This window comes from Haliotis rufescens, unplaced genomic scaffold (genome assembly GCF_023055435.1).
Source record: "Haliotis rufescens isolate VD_foot unplaced genomic scaffold, xgHalRufe1.0.p SCAF_58, whole genome shotgun sequence".
In the NCBI taxonomy this organism is placed as follows: domain Eukaryota; kingdom Metazoa; phylum Mollusca; class Gastropoda; order Lepetellida; family Haliotidae; genus Haliotis; species Haliotis rufescens.
The window spans coordinates 2,842,145-2,860,009 of record NW_025964312.1 but is presented as its reverse complement, the minus strand read 5'-3'; the positions used below and the strand labels follow the sequence as shown (position 1 = coordinate 2,860,009).

Genomic DNA, 17,865 nt, shown 5'->3' with positions numbered 1-17,865 from the left:
CAGGAACATCACAGGAATATCAGTCAGTGAGGCAGACATGTCACTGATCAAACTGTCCACTCTCCTACAAGAGTTCCATGCGGCCAGCGACATGAGACAATGTCACATCTTACACACTCCATTCAAAATATTGCATATGTTTTCTATGTTTACACATATAGATAAAGATGTCATCGAATATTGAATTTTCATTGAGACAATATCCCAAAGCGTGAAAAACAATTTCCATTTGCATATTTATCCTTTCTATCAATTGGATGTACGGCTCCATGCACTGGTATCGAAGCCCCACGGAGAGCTAGCGATACGGCCAATTTGATGATTAAAGATATCTTGTTATGCACCTCGGTGTTGCAGTTGCAGTTGCAGTAGCACATCTTTAAAATTGTGAAGCGCACCAAAATGCTTTTTTATTTTTTTAAATTTCAGGATAAGTTTGTGTGTTTACAAATCAAGAGATGTCTGGTCACATGATATGCAAATTAGCCTGTGGCAGTGGTGTGATGCTACAGACTGTTATCAATGTTCTACATGTATTTTGTGAATATGGCAACGTGAGCTGTATCAGGCCAGACATTGAAAGCTTGATAAATAGTCAACAAACATGAAAATATGAATGTTCTTCTATTCTTTTTATCAAAACATAATGATCCTATCAACATCACTAGTATTGTAACAAAAACAATTATCTTCCACTTTAAAGTTTACAAACATCAGTCCAGTTTATAGTGAGTGAGTATGGTTTAACGCCGCTTTTAGCAATATTCCAGCAATATCACGACAGGGGACACCAGAATGGGCTTCACACATTGTACCCATGTCGGGAATCAAACCCGGGTCTTCGGTGTGACGAGCGAACGCTTTAACCACTGGGCTACCCGACCGCCCCTGTCCAGCTTATAAAGGAGTTTACTCAATTCTATAATTTAATAAAGTACACTGTCAATATAATAAAGTACACTGTCAACGTCACCTGTAAAAGAGATAACTTTTAAACTAAGCAGACCTTTCGCCAATTCTAAATATAAAATATTCATAACAGGTACTAAATATCATGAATATAGCCTTGGAAAGTGTAGCCTTGCTGGTATGACCAACTCAAATGACGGCAGTATTTTGTTCCGATTATGAACATGCTTTAGGACAAGCTCTCTGATTGGTTGTTCAGAGGATCACATAGCCAATTGCACAACATATTGTAAAAAGTCATGGCAGACTCTCTATCCACTGGACCATGAGACGGTCACAAGCACATTTACAAGTCTCTCTTAATATAAGAATTTTTGTTTTGTAAAAACATCTTAATCTCTATACAGTATGTCATAAAATGATACATCATGTTATTTTAGGGAGGCACAGACATAACGGAGGATAATATTTGGTTTTACAATATTTGATGTGTTTTTTTATACGAACTATAAATGGAAATTGTAAAACAAATAATAAATAAATACAAAAACACACAAAAAAATCCCTATCTATCGTACCTACATACCCTAATTTTAAAACTGCTATTATCAGAACAACAAAATTTCTTCCGTGTGGCCTAAATAGCAAAAGACACGAGTTGACAACCTGGTCTTTGTGCGTACAAAGTTTCATGAAAGAAACAGATGGATGGACAGACAGACAGGCTACTTACTATATCCCCCCCATATTACATACTAGGGATATAATACACATATATCATGTATATATCACTAACCCTACTCCTGTCAAGTTCCCAGCAATTTTCATTCTCTTTCTGGAGTGTAAATAATAAATGGTAACGACATTGCATTGCAAAGTCTCTGAATTCCCCAAAACACTAAAATATTTTTTGCATGCATAAAACAGTCAACGGAAACATCATATCAGAATAATCAATAATGGAAATGAGGACATGAAATCCTTTGACATTTTACAACAGAGACAGGACTGAACAGAAAGCTTCACAAATGCATATTTTCGCTCACTTCAATAATCTCAAATATCTGTTTTAAATACAATAACCTCACATTGTGATGATATAAATCCTTGCATTCAACTTTGATCTTTGAAATAAGCAGTGCAAAACTGGATTTGAACACACAATTATGGTGAGGTGAGGTGAAATTGGGTTTAACGTCGCGTCTAAGATTATTGCACTTACATAGCGATGTGCATGTACGTGTGTGTGTTTGTGTGGCTGCTTGTACTAGTCTGGACTGATGCTGATTTATAGTGCTAGCTCACTGAGATACCATGCCGCAGTTTAACATGAATACCCCACTCAGACACAGTATACTGACTCCGAGCCGACCAGTCCTTGTTTTAGCCCCTTAATGCCGAGCACCAGACAGGGTAACAACAAGTATCATCTTTTAATGTCTTTTGGTATGATGCGGTCGGGGATCGAACCCTGGACCTTCCGCTCTCCGGGCAGATGCTCTACCATTAGACCCAATTATGCCTGAGGGACATGGCCTAAGATGACTGGCCCCCACTCACACGTACTTTTGTAAGGGCATACCACGACAGACCTCAGAAACCTATATTCAGCCCTAAATCTGTGTGTACTATGTGGATTAACACAGCACTCTGCAATAAAACAGATCGGATGAGAGACATTGTTTGTTTTTTGTTTAACGCCACATTCAGGTGGAGTCAGCAATATTCCAGCTATGTGACGGCAGTCTGCAAATAGTCGAGTCTGGAACAGACAATCCAGTGATTGACATCATGAGCATCGATCTACACAATTGGGATACGATAACATGCCTCATCCGTCCAATCCCATAAGTCGCCTCTTATGACAAGAATAGTTGCCTGTTACGGTAAGCATGGGTTGCTGAAGACCTATTCTACCCCGGATCTTCATGGGTCTGTAAATAATCGACTCAGGACCAGGCAATCAATGATTGATGTGAGCGATGATCCACAATGCCCGTGGATGATGACATGTTTTTATTGTTTGTTTGTTTGTTGTTTAACAAGGCACTCAGCAATATTCCAGCTATATGACGGCAGTCTGTAAATAATCAAGTCTGGACCAGACAATCCAGTAAGTAATATCATAAGCATCGATCCACGCCATTGGGATACGATGACATGCATCAACCAAGTCACTGAGCCCGATCACTGCCTCTTGCAGACAGCATATATCATTATTCCAGCTACCCGGTATATGACAGTGGCCTGTAAATAATAGAGTCTGGACCAGACAATCCTGTGATTGTGATATTGTGACCAACAAGCCATGCCATGAGTCAATCCATTTGGTTGCCTCTTATAGTCTGGAAGGTAATTTAAGGTACAGATGTTTACTACAATATCTGGCCCTGTGACGCAGGGGTAGCATTATGCAGATGGCTGTTACAATGAATGCTGGTTCCACCCGTGACGAACAAGTCTGGTTGTTGATGAAATATAGTGATAGCTAAATAGACAGATTTTTTATTCATGCACCGATTATCTTTAAATGTAATATCCAGTTATGGATGACTGTTTAATAATCTCATACCAACTTTGACTGAAATAGGTCCATTAGTTTTTCAGATATTGTAGTAAACATCGGTACCTTAAATTACCTTCCAGACTTATACAATCAGCATAAGTTGCTGGGGACCTGTTCAAGCCTATATGACATGGCCAATATTAAGGAAGTGGATTTCTTCTTCAGTTTTATTTGATTGCATTGAGTGTGATCCTAAAATAACTCTGACAGTAATTAAGCAAATCTGAACTCTTTAATAAAATTATTCTGTGTGTTAAATGAAACATTGCATGCAAAACAGTTAACAAGGGTAAGGTCAACACAGTTAACAAGAGTAAGGTCAACAAAGTTACCAGGGTCAAGGTCAACAAAGACAACATGGTCAAGGTCATCAAAGTTAACATGGTCAAGGTCAACAAAGTTACCAGGGTCAAGGTCAACAAAGTTAACATGCTAAGGTCAACAAAGTTAACATGCTAAGGTCAACAAAATTACCAGGGTCAAGGTCAACAAAGTTAACAGGGTCAAGGTCAACAAAGTTACCAAGGTCAAGTACCGGTCTTATTATCGTCTGCACTGAGTGACCCCAACAAACTGGACACTTGCACATGGAGAAACTGGAGACATCGCTCTCCTTCAAGGAACAGAAATGTTATGACAAACAGCAAGGGAGAAAATTATGGATGCTTTCAGCAACACCATGACAGGGAATTATTTCCTTATAACTATGTGGGAATCAAACCCTGATCTTCCATGATGTCAAGCAAACACCTCACCATAATGAGTCCTGTTTTAATTAATCGATTAAGTTGCTAAGCTTACATTTCAAGCAAACATGAAGCAGGGAGTTGACATTTTTAAATCAAAATAAACATGTGATGGTGTTTTCATGCGTACATGTACACAGATATGCAGGTTATCATGCTTAAGTGGAGTTCTGCACCTGGCAAAATCTAATCTCGCTACTTGACAATACACTTCGTCAGATCCAAAGATGAGATTAACATTTGATGAGAAAGACAAATATCCTACATACCGTATTCGACGTAATAAGCGCCCAGGGTGCTCTCAAAATTAGAAATAGTGGGCTCTTATTGGAATATCATTCTGGTAAAAAAAACACAGTTTATGCTGACAGCCTGAAATATTTATATACGACAGATATATTTTTCCAGAATTTATTGCCCATAATTAGGGGTGCATATAACACACAAGTGCGTATAATAATAATAAATAAGTCTTGTGTACATTGATCAATCGGAAAGGGGTGCTATTTATAGGATTGTTCACTGGCCAATATATTAGCAAATATCGCCGTGGGCGCTTATTTGAACGGGACGCTTATTACGTCTAATACGTATCTTCAGGGGTCTTAAAGATTTCAGGGTAACAAGGCTTCCCTGTATTAAGTATGTTGGTGTGTTCCTAGGCCAAAAGAAAATATGTTTCCCTCCTCCTCTCTCCTCCCCACCCCCACCCCCTATATCCTGGTGTTGTCCATGTCACATTCCACTGGTGTACATATGTCGCACTTCATATGAGTGAGTGAGTGAGTGAGTTGGGTTTTACGCCGCTTTTAACAGTATTCCAGTTATATCACGGCGTGTCAGCTTAATGTGGGAGGAAAGCCCAAAGTGATGCAGGTCTCAGACGTTTACCACTTCGGTGAAACCCACGGGCACGGGTATGGTGCTGACAAACCTAGAAACATAATCGGGGCGAACCGGGATTCGAACCCACAATCATAGGTTTCTGGCGTCTGCACAGCGAATTGCGGCGCCTTAGACGACTGGGCCACCCGTGCCCCCCCTTCACTCAGAGATGTCAAGTGAGGTGAGGTGAGGTGAGGTGGGGTTTAATGTCGCATCCAAGATCATTGCACTTTTATAGCGACGTGCATGCACACGTATGTGCGTGGGTGTGTCTGCTTGTACTACCCTGGACTGATGCCGATTTATAGTGCTATCCAGCGGTAGAAACTAACATTTTTGGTCCACTTGTCCTTATAATGATAATATATAGCAAAACCCTTAAAAATGGCAAATTTCTACTTGTCCTTATGACACCTTAACTACTAGACAGTTTGACTAGTGCCAATTTCTAACTCTGCTATCTCACTGAGATACCATGCCACACCTTAACATGAATATCCCACTCAGACACAGCATACTGACTCCTAGCGGCCCTTTAATGCCGAACAGGTACCATCTTTTAACGTCTTTTGGTATGACACGGCCGGGGATTAAACCCTCATTGAACATGGGGGTTTATTACAGCAAATATGGTACCTGCATGACCTGGATGAGCTGAAATAGGAAGCACACACATATTGAGGGAGCTGTCATACTTACTATCACTGTCCTCACTGAACATAGAGTTGGTTTCACCGTCGTGGTCCTTCCTGCAATGGAAGAGAGGTACCTGGTCAAATTAATAATGGACAACCAAAATATCCCCTTACACTTGCCCTGGATTCCTAGAGACTGATCATATGGCTCCAGTGAGTACCATATACACGTTATAACTTGTCAATTAATCATCAAATGACCATGATATTTGTTTGAAATTGAGAGGGTCCACGTTTCCATGAGGAATGTTCCAATAGTATTTGAATCGGGGGACCCCTTTGAATCGGGGGACCCCCTAAATCCTCATCTTTTAGCATGAGCGAGCGAGCGAGCTAGTTGGGTTTAATGTCACTTGGAACAATATTTCACTTATATCACAAGGTGTCAACTTGATGTGGGAGTAATGCCCAATGTGAGTGAGTAAGCGAGTTGGGTTTAATGTCACTTGGAACAATATTTCACTTATATCACAAGGTGTCAACTTGATGTGGGAGTAATGCCCAATGTGAGTGAGTAAGCGAGTTGGGTTTAATGTCACTTGGAACAATATTTCACTTATATCACAAGGTGTCAACTTGATGTGGGAGTAATGCCCAATGTGAGTGAGTAAGTGAGTTGGGTTTAATGTCACTTGGAACAATATTTCACTTATATCACAAGGTGTCAACTTGATGTGGGAGTAATGCCCAATGTGAGTGAATAAGTGAGTTGGATTTAATGTCACTTGGAACAATATTTCACTTATATCACAAGGTGTCAGCTTGATGTGGGAGTAATGCCCAATGTGAGTGAATAAGTGAGTTGGGTTTAATGTCACTTGGAACAATATTTTCACTTATATCACAAGGTGTCAACTTGATGTGGGAGTAATGCCCAATGTGAGTGAGTAAGTGAGTTGGGTTTAATGTCACTTGGAACAATATTTCACTTATATCACAAGGTGTCAACTTGATGTGGGAGTAATGCCCAATGTGAGTGAGTAAGTGAGTTGGGTTTAATGTCACTTGGAACAATATTTCACTTATATCACAAGGTGTCAACTTGATGTGGGAGTAATGCCCAATGTGAGTGAGTAAGTGAGTTGGGTTTAATGTCACTTGGAACAATATTTCACTTATATCACAAGGTGTCAGCTTGATGTGGGAGTAATGCCCAATGTGAGTGAGTAAGTGAGTTGGGTTTAATGTCACTTGGAACAATATTTCACTTATATCACAAGGTGTCAACTTGATGTGGGAGTAATGCCCAATGTGAGTGAGTAAGTGAGTTGGGTTTAATGTCACTTGGAACAATATTTCACTTATATCACAAGGTGTCAGCTTGATGTGGGAGTAATGCCCAATGTGAGTGAGTAAGTGAGTTGGGTTTAATGTCACTTGGAACAATATTTCACTTATATCACAAGGTGTCAACTTGATGTGGGAGTAATGCCCAATGTGAGTGAGTAAGTGAGTTGGGTTTAATGTCACTAGGAACAATATTTCACTTATATCACAAGGTGTCAGCTTGATGTGGGAGTAATGCCCAATGTGAGTGAGTAAGTGAGTTGGGTTTAATGTCACTTGGAACAATATTTCACTTATATCACAAGGTGTCAACTTGATGTGGGAGTAATGCCCAATGTGAGTGAGTAAGTGAGTTGGGTTTAATGTCACTTGGAACAATATTTCACTTATATCACAAGGTGTCAACTTGATGTGGGAGTAATGCCCAATGTGAGTGAGTAAGTGAGTTGGGTTTAATGTCACTTGGAACAATATTTCACTTATATCACAAGGTGTCAACTTGATGTGGGAGTAATGCCCAATGTGAGTGAGTAAGTGAGTTGGGTTTAATGTCACTTGGAACAATATTTCACTTATATCACAAGGTGTCAACTTGATGTGGGAGTAATGCCCAATGTGAGTGAGTTGGGTTTAATGTCACTTGGAACAATATTTCACTTATATCACAAGGTGTCAACTTGATGTGGGAGTAATGCCCAATGTGAGTGAGTAAGTGAGTTGGGTTTAATGTCACTTGGAACAATATTTCACTTATATCACAAGGTGTCAACTTGATGTGGGAGTAATGCCCAATGTGAGTGAGTAAGTGAGTTGGGTTTAATGTCACTTGGAACAATATTTCACTTATATCACAAGGTGTCAACTTGATGTGGGAGTAATGCCCAATGTGAGTGAGTTGGGTTTAATGTCACTTGGAACAATATTTCACTTATATCACAAGGTGTCAGCTTGATGTGGGAGTAATGCCCAATGTGAGTGAGTAAGTGAGTTGGGTTTAATGTCACTTGGAACAATATTTCACTTATATCACAAGGTGTCAACTTGATGTGGGAGTAATGCCCAATGTGAGTGAGTAAGTGAGTTGGGTTTAATGTCACTTGGAACAATATTTCACTTATATCACAAGGTGTCAACTTGATGTGGGAGTAATGCCCAATGTGAGTGAGTAAGTGAGTTGGGTTTAATGTCACTTGGAACAATATTTCACTTATATCACAAGGTGTCAACTTGATGTGGGAGTAATGCCCAATGTGAGTGAGTAAGTGAGTTGGGTTTAATGTCACTTGGAACAATATTTCACTTATATCACAAGGTGTCAACTTGATGTGGGAGTAATGCCCAATGTGAGTGAGTAAGTGAGTTTTGGGCAATATTCCAGCAATATCACGGCGGGGGACACCAGAAATGGGCTTGTACCCATATCAGGAATCGAACTCGGGTCTTCGGCGAGACCTGTATACATGGTATACAGATACCTGTATTACAATATATTGCAAAACGAGTATGTTGCCAATGCACAATGGTGACATAACACCCTGGACTAGAGAGGATGATCCGTTGGGTGTCATAGCTACTTACCTGAAGTTAGAGTTCTGTACAGCATCAGTGAAAAACGATTGTCCAAAGGCAAGAGTCTCATTGTTTGTGAGGGTGTCACATGACCCATCTTGTTGGTGAATGACTGGATTATGAGATTGGTCGTAGGACTCGCCCATGGGACTAGGTGCGGAGCTATCTTTCATGGCGTCATCGTTACTGTCGGACATAATACTCCAGATATTCCGACCCCCCTTGCCATCCCCATCACACTCATCGTAACTACTGGAACTCTTAGCACTGTTCGGTCGGGAATTGCACTTCCGTTTTGTATTCGCTGGCCCTTTCATTTCACTCATTTCCAAACTTGCATCGCCCTGTTTACAAGGCGACACATCCTCAGTTCTTGCGACAGGCACGTCTGAGCCATTTTCATCTTCACTTTTGTTAAAGTCACAGTGGTCACTTAAATTTGATTTGGTTTGGAATGTCTCGCGTTCCCCTTGAACGTCTTTGACAAAAGCCTTAGGACTGTCCACCTCTTCATCTTGACTAGATGCTTCTCCTGAATTCCCATTGGTTAACACAGGACTTTTGCATTGATTTGATTGGTCGACTTCACTTACGTTACCACAGTTACCCTCAGAACATTCAGTGTGACTTTCGGCTGAATCTGCTGCTCCAAGAATCTCCACTTCTTCCATGAAATCTGGCACTTCGGGTGTTGACGCACTTTTCCGCACATGACACACTTTGGGGGTTGGACAATCAGTACTTACATTTTTCAATCTACCACTTTCTAAATCGTTTTCTTCCCCTCTTGTGACAGGTATGGTTGGGCTGGCTGGCAGTGTGTGTTCCTGAATGGTGGGAGATCTACACGTTCGTAAAGCACCCTGTTTGTCCAACGTGTCACAACACTCGCTGCGGTCGTACTCCGGCGAGGAGGGCAGTTTGCGGGTGCCACAACACGTCCTGGTTTGGTGGTACTCCACACTGTCCAGGCCCTGGTGCTTGGGCAGCTCATGGCGCTTCTGGAACTTCTCAAACTACAAACAGGTCAAGATCGGGTGAGTGAGTGAGTGAGTTGGCTTTAACGCCGCTTTTAACAGTATTCCAGTTATATCGTGGCGTGTTAGCTTAATGTGGGAGGAAAGCCCGAAGTGATGCAGGTCTCAGACGTTTACCACTTCGGTGAAACCCACGAGCACGGGTATGGTGCTGACAAACCTAGAAACATAATCGGGCGAACCGGGATTCGAACCCACAATCATAGGTTTCTGGCATGCCCAAGGGACGCAACTCTGCACAGCAAATCGCGGCGCCTTAGACGACTGGGCAACCCGTGCCCCCCAAGATCGGGTGAGAGTGTGTGAGTATGGTTTTACGCCGCTTTTAGCAATATTCCAGCAATATCACGGCAGGGGACACAAGAAATGGGCTTCACACATTGTACCCATGTTGGGATTTGATCCCGGGTCTTCGGCGTGACGATCGAACGCTCTAACCACTAGGCTACCCGACTGCCCCAGATCGGGTGTGAGACATTGTTTGAATGTTGTTTAACGCCACACTCAGACGAAGTTAGCAATATTCCAGCTAATATGGTGGTGGTCGGTAAATAATCAAATCTGGACCAGACAATCCGGTGATTGACATCATAAGCATTGCGATATGATGACATGCATCAACCAAGTCAGCGAGTCATGTTAGTCGCCTCTTCCATCAAGCAAGGATGGATGAATGTAACATCTACAAATAGGTCAAGGTTGGATGAGAGACAAGGATGGATGAATGTAACATGTCTACAAATAGGTCAGAGTTGGATGAGAGACAAGGATGAATGAATGTAACATCTACAAATAGGTCAAGGTTGGATGAGAGACAAGGATGGATGAATGTAACATGTCTACAAATAGGTCACAGTTGGATGAGAGACAAGGATGGATGAATGTCACATCTACAAATAGGTCAAGGTTGGATGAGAGACAAGGATGGATGAATGTAACATCTACAAATAGGTCAAGGTTGGATGAGAGACAAGGATGGATGAATGTAACATATCTACAAATAGGTCAAGGTTTGATGAGAGACAAGGATGGATGAATGTAACATCTACAAATAGGTCAACGTTGGATGAGAGACAAGGATGGATGAATGTAACATCTACAAAATAGGTCAAGGTTGGATGAGAGACAAGGATGGATGAATGTAACATCTACAAATAGGTCAAGGTTGGATGAGAAACAAGGAAGAATGAATGATGACATGGACCCCGTAACTTTCAGGATTAATTATAACACTACAATGATGACATATTACAAGTTATAGCGTCAAAACCTATAAAATACTGGTCTCGTTCTCAGACAATTATAAGTAACCTTTAGGAAAGCTATGAATAAATCATAACATCATAAAACAGGAAATTTTAAAGATCTTAATCATGTGCTGTCAACCTTCAACTGAATACTGGTGTCAGATCTCTGATCGGCTGACATAAAATAAGCATTATTCTGTATCTATACTTCTGGTTTTAACTATCTGTACATCAGAGTGAGTGAGTCAGGTTTTACACCGCTTTTAGCAATATCCCAGCAATATCACGGCGAGGGACACCAGAAATGGGCTTCACACATTGTACCCATGTCAGGAATTGAACCCAGGCCCTTGGCATGATGAGTGAGTGAGTGAGTATTGTTTTACGCCGCTTTTAGCAATATTCCAGCAATATCACGGCAGGTGACACCAGAAATGGGCTTCACCCATTGTACCTATGTCGGGAATTGAACCCAGGCCCTTGGCATGATGAGTGAGTGAGTGAGTGAGTGAGTATTGTTTTACGCCGCTTTTAGCAATATTCCAGCAATATCACGGCGGGGGACACCAGAAATGGGCTTCACACATTATACCCATGTCGGGAATCGAACCCGGGTCTTCGGCGTGACAAGCGAACGCTTTAACCACCAGGCTACCCCACCACCTCTTTATATCAGAAGATAGGTCGTGGTCAACATTTCAGTTTTACAGCAAGAAGTCCACTGTTCTCATGGTTAAGTTAACCGTATTTTCTTGAGTATAGTGCGCAGCCAAGTATAATGCGCATCCCCCTCTAGCGGATTCAGTAGTTTGGAAAAAAAAAATTCAAATATTATGCACAGAAAAAATTACACTGCACCCCTTCATGCAAATTCCGGTAAACGAACGGGTGATGAGAAACTTGGTAAGTACAAATTTGAAATTGGAGATAAAAAAATCACCAGACATGTTGATTTACCGTTTAAATTGTATTTTTTGTTCTGCTAGGCATTGTTTTACATCAAGGGATTAAGATTACCTTGTGTATTTTCTCGTAAACTAAGCCGGAAACAACAATCAGCTGTACACACGGTTTCTTGGAATCTACCGGTGATCCAGTCAAGACACACCCAATGATATAATTTTACAGGATGCGGGGTTTTTTTTAAGAAGAGTGTGCACTATACTCAAGAAAATATGGTATATGTTGCTGTTGTCCGCAAAAATAACGTGAGGCGAGGTAAGGTGAGCTGAGGTGAGCCAAGGTGAGGTGAGGTGAGCCGAAGTGAGGTAAGGTGAGGTGAGCCAAGGTGAGCCGAGGTGAGGTGGGCCAAGGTGAGCCAAGGTGAGGTGAACCAAAGTGAGGTGAGGTGAGGTGAGCCGAAGTGAGGTAAGATAAGGTGAGCCAAGGTGAGCCGAGGTGAGGTGGTGGTCCAAGGTGAGCCAAGGTGAGGTGAGGTGAGGTGAACCAAAGTGAGGTAAAGTGAGGTGATGTGAGGTGAGGTGAAAGGGGTCATGTTCAAGATAATGCACTCAGGACAGACACATTTAGTTTCATGTTTTGAACAGAGAGTGTGAGTATAGTTTTACGCCACTTTCAGCAATAATCCAGCAATATCACAATGAGGAACACAAGAAATGGGCTTCACACATTGTACCCATGTCTGGAACTGAACCCAGGTCTCTGGCGTGACGAGTGAACGCTTTAACCACTAGGCTACCCTACTGACCTATTGACCTCCAGACAGGGCAAGCATACCCTAAACCAGGGCAATATTTTAGCATCTCCTTTTAAAATTTATAAAGTTTAATGTTTTCAGGTACCATCACCATTGCTGTAACTAAACTTTATATATGACCCGTGAAGATTCCGGGGTAGAATAGGTCTTCAGCAACCCATGCTTGCCATAAAAGGTGACTTTGCTTGTCGTAAAAGGCGACTAACGGGATCGGGTGGTCAGGCTCGCTGACTTGGTTGATGCATGTCATCGATCCCAATGGCGTGGATCGATGCTCATGATGTCAATCACTGGATTGTCTGGTCCAGACTCGATTATATACAGACTGCCGTCATATAGCTGGAATATTGCTGAGTGCGGCGTTAAACAACCAACCAACCAACCAACTAAACTTTATGCACCCCTCATGGTATTACTGTACGATAAACAATGACCTCAAGTTGTTTTTTTATCGTATTTAACAAATTAACATTATTTACAACCTCCCTAAGGGTGTTAATAAAATGGACAGGCTTTAAAAATATTAACCCCTATTGATATAATGATGACTCCCTGAATACAATCCCAAATCAGAAAGGTTGGACAAGTCCATTTTATGAAATGGGGGGTTGTGTCATTTCCTGAATATTCTAACAAATCACACATAAATTTTTCTCCTATTTCATAGAGCTGTATCTCACTCACTTGTGGATGCGATCGTTCGGCCATTGTGTTTTTCTGCATTGCACAGCCCAGCTATATCTAAGGGACCAATTACTACTCTCTAAAAAATAATGTCATCCAATTTATGACGTCCTCAAGTCGCAGGTGTGTGCTCGAATCTCCATACATGATGTAATAAAAGAACAATGTTATTATCGTGAAACACACCAAGCCTCCTTCTTCATTGTTCTTTGCGATTTATCGCGTAGCTATTTTATATCTTCTGATACACTGGAATGTTCTACTCACCATAAACTGGAACTCGGAGTGAAGCTGGCGAGAGTACTGGCCCGGCTCGATCTTGTAACCATTTGTGTGTCCGAAAGTGATCTTGTCACCCTCGGTAAGAATACTTGATCCCTTGATCTGTGAAACAGAAACATGGTAAACCAACTGTTTTACAACTGATTGTACACCATCTGTTTCAGGTCCTGCCATTAATGGTTTGACATACCAGACATCCTGACATCATTGTGTGAGTGTGAGTTGGGTTTAACGCCGCTTTTAACAGTATTCCAGTTATATCACGGCGTGTCAGCTTAATATGGGAGGAAAGCCCGAAGTGATGCAGGTCTCAGACGTTTACCACTTCGGTGAAACCCACGAGCATGGGTATGGTGCTGACAAACCTAGAAACATAATCGGGGCGAACCGGGATTCGAACCCACAATCATAGGTTTCTGGCGTGCCCAAGGGACGCATTTCTGCACAGCGAATCGTGGTGCCTTAGACGACTGGGCCACCCATGCCACCCATGCCACCCCTGACATCGTTGACGAGTGAGTACGGTTTTACGATGCCGTCACCAATATTGCTGGTAGGGAAAAGGTCATCATCAACCCTTGCTTGCCGTAAAAGGCGACTATGCTTGTCATAAGAGGCGACAAACAGCATTGGGTGGTCAGGATCGCTGACTTGGAGGGCGCATGTCATCATGTCCCAATTGCGTAGATCGATGCTCATGATGTCAATCACCGGATTGTCTGGTCTAGGCTCGATTATTTAGACAGCCGTCATATAGCTGGAATATTGGTGACTGCAGCGTTTAAAAAAACTACAGAGCTCCAGATAAGCTGCGTATCTGCATAAAATACGCATCAGAAATGCAGAAATACGCAGTAAAATAAAATCCAAGCGTATCAAATAGGCAATGATCATTTCAGATACGCTACAAAAATAAAACTTGTGTGTATCATCAAAATATTGTGAAGTAACCCTGCATATTCGTTTAGCAAATCAGCAACTTATTTTGAAATTATAAACGGGAATTCCGTCAACCTTGCCAAACTCCATGATGACAGTTACATCATGATCATTTGCCATCACACTTTCTTGTGGAAGTATCATGGTATTTTTGAGTCCTATAAAGCTCTCGAACCCACACGACACCTGTTTGCAGGGACTAGATGAATAGTGTTTTTAAATATTTAACTTAAATACCCACATGTGTAACAACTACTGGGTAACAGAAATTTGAATACCCAGATAGAATTACTGATACCCAATGATCTTAAAATGCATGGGTAAAATACCAACAACATCAAAAGCTTATCTGGAGCTCTGCAACTAACAAGCAAGCAAACACCGACAACCTATAGCAGTATAACCCAAATGTTAGAAATTCTACCATGTCTACTAGATACCTTAAACATTAGCTAAACGGGAATGGGCTAGCGCTAATTCCCGTCCCTGTCATTGATGACAAAGCCAGCACTCACCCTGACATCGTTGATGAAGGTTCCGTTCAGACCCTTTTCCTGAAGGAAGAACACATCACTTCCGCCGTCTCTTGTTTCGCCGATGATGACGGCATGGTGGCGGGAGATGAAGTTTTTAAGTATTTTAGAGTCCAAGAAGAAATCATTATTTGGACTTCTACCGAAACTGTTGACGCCGATCTTTAACCTGGAAAAAACAACAAATACATTAAAATAACTCTTTGACTAAGAAAAAACAGTAATCAAGGCAATAAAACATAGTTTTTTATCACGAACACCAGACTTACATTTTTCTCTGAAGTCTGAAATCAGATCTTTGTTACCATGGTTAAAGGTCATGTCAGAACAACTTGTCGCAAACTCAGAGTGAGTGTGAATGAGTTGGGTTTAACACTGCTTAAAACAGTATTCCAGTTTTATCACGGCGTGTCAGCTTAATGTGGGAGGAAAGCCCGAAGTGATGCAGGTCTCAGACGTTTACCACTTCGGTGAAACCCACGAGCACGGGTATGATTCTGACAAACCTAGAAACATTATCGGGGCGAACCAGGATTCGAACCCACAATCATAGGTTCCTGGCGTGCCCAAGGGACACAACTCTGCACAGCGGATCGCGGCACCTAAGACGACTGGGACACCCGTGCCCCCAGCAAACTTGGACCGACCAATGAAATGACTAACAAGAAGATGACATTAGCCAATCAGAAGGCATTTTTCTCAAGCTACACTGTAAACAGCACTAGTTTCAAATTGACGACTTCCATTCCAAACTAAGCTTTGAAAAATATATTGACAAGTCCTCGATCCAACATTTGAAACTGAACAAAAGAACATTTTTGAATGTCTTATAAATGGCCGAGATTTCAAGGCAGTACTTCTCACAGATTATGCAAAGTCTTTCTGTTCAAATGTTTGTCCCACCGAAGCGAGATGTAGACGATTTTGACGGATTCAGCCATACAGTCCATAACTGTCATTCGGAAATAGTGTTGAAATAAGCCCCTGCCTGTAGGCCTGTGGCAGGTACACCTCATGTCACACTGTAGTTCAAATTTGTAGGGGGCCTACAGTGCAGGACATTTACGTGTCGATATATTTACAGTAAGCTGCAGCTTTTTTTGGTAAATGAGGTGGTGAGGTGAAATTGGGCTTAACGTCGCGTCCAAGATTATTGCACTTATATAGCAACGTGCATGCACGTGTATGTGTGTGTGTGTGTGTTGCTGCTTGTACTAGACCGGACTGATGCCGATTTATAGTGCTAGCTCACTGAGATACAATGCCGCAGTTTAACATGAATACCCCACTCAGACACAGTATACTGACCAGTCCTTGCTTTAACCCCTAAATGCCGAGCGCCAGACAGGGTAACAACAAATACCATCTTTTAACGTCGGCCGGGAATCGAACCCTGGACCATCCGCTCTCCGGGCAGACACTCTACCACTAGACCATGGAGGCGGTCTTTTTGGTAAATGAAGGCCTAAGCGTTTAGTCAGGGACTGCAGCTTCCTAAGTCGGTGGGTCATGATGGCAGCCTGGGAAAAAACATTCCACCAATCACTTTCCTGATGTGGTAAGCAATGCTCTGATTGGTTGAATGAAAGGTTGTTCTGATATGACCCATAATGGGATGTCCTCAGATCCTTGTTTAGCGGTAGCATGAACTTAGATTTGATTTTAATGAGATTGTCAACCAATCTTGGTTTGACACACTTAATGCTATCATGCAATCAGATTTAGCATTATCTTCCAAGAAAGGTTCAAGGTAACCATGGTAACGCTAAACATGCTAAACCTAGTAGTCATGTCCATTATTATCTTTTCAAAATCAATACAGAAATAACACATTAATCGATACATCAGTGGATGCATAATGCACTGTCAGGCATAATGAACTCCTACAGCGTTGGCAATGTACTCCACTAGTGTGAAGCCCTAGGCAAGTCAAATTTCTTCTGGTCTCAACTTATTCTTATACAAGGAGTAAAATCTACTCAAAATAATGCCAGAATCCAAGTTCAGGCAAGTAGACTTAAAAGTTGGTTGGATGGTTGGTTTGTTATTCAACGCCGCACTCAGCAATATTCCAGCTATAGGACGGCGGTCTGTAAATAATCGACAATCCAGTGATTGATACCACGAGCATCGATCCACGCAATTGGGATCGATGACATGCATCAACCAAGTCAGCGAGCCTGACCACCCAATCCCGTTAGTCGCCTTTTACGACAAGCATAGTCGCCTTTTACGGCAAGCATGGGTTGCTGAAGACCTATTCTACCCCAGATCTTCACGGGCCAAACTTAAAAGTATTTGGCACAGATAGATTAATAACATGTCTACATTGGTGCATGATGTCTTTCAAAATGGCAAGGTTTTTCCTCATCACATGAAAAGGTAAGTTGAACATAAGCATGTCAAGATCAAACTACACATCTTTTTAAAGGTAGGTTAACGAGGCACTCAGTCATATTCCAGCTACAGGACAGCAGTCTGCAAATATTCGAGTCTGGACCAAACAATCAAGTGAATGATATCGTTATATATGCAATTGGGATCCAATGACATGCATCAACTCAATCAGCGAGTCTGACCACCTGATCCTGTTAGCTGCCTCTTCCATCAAGCATGGGTTGGCTTTCTGACAAAAATTCTGTCCATGTCTCCATGGGTCAAATTACAGATAATTTTTCATCAGTTGTGGTTAAAATCTCCAACACAATACCGCGACATCATGTACAAACGGGCTGAGCAGTAGTTCATTGGCCGAGAGACTGAAAAAAA

General features: G+C 41.7%; 1 protein-coding gene across 2 annotated transcripts in view; it reads right to left on the bottom strand.

Annotated features, from left to right (window-relative positions):
• Positions 1-17,865, bottom strand: part of LOC124149579 — a 34,331-nt gene that overhangs the window by 2,948 nt on the left and 13,518 nt on the right. The window contains exons 2-6 of one of the 2 annotated variants that reach the window (XM_046521255.2): positions 15,079-15,265; positions 13,610-13,726; positions 8,667-9,673; positions 5,806-5,855; positions 4,011-4,088 (exon numbers count right to left, since the gene is read on the bottom strand). In XM_046521255.2, the coding sequence (XP_046377211.2) occupies positions 4,011-4,088; positions 5,806-5,855; positions 8,667-9,673; positions 13,610-13,726; positions 15,079-15,265 (1,439 nt within the window). The remainder of the gene's footprint in view (positions 1-4,010; positions 4,089-5,805; positions 5,856-8,666; positions 9,674-13,609; positions 13,727-15,078; positions 15,266-17,865) is intronic. The other variant, XM_046521256.2, reaches the window with a different exon arrangement.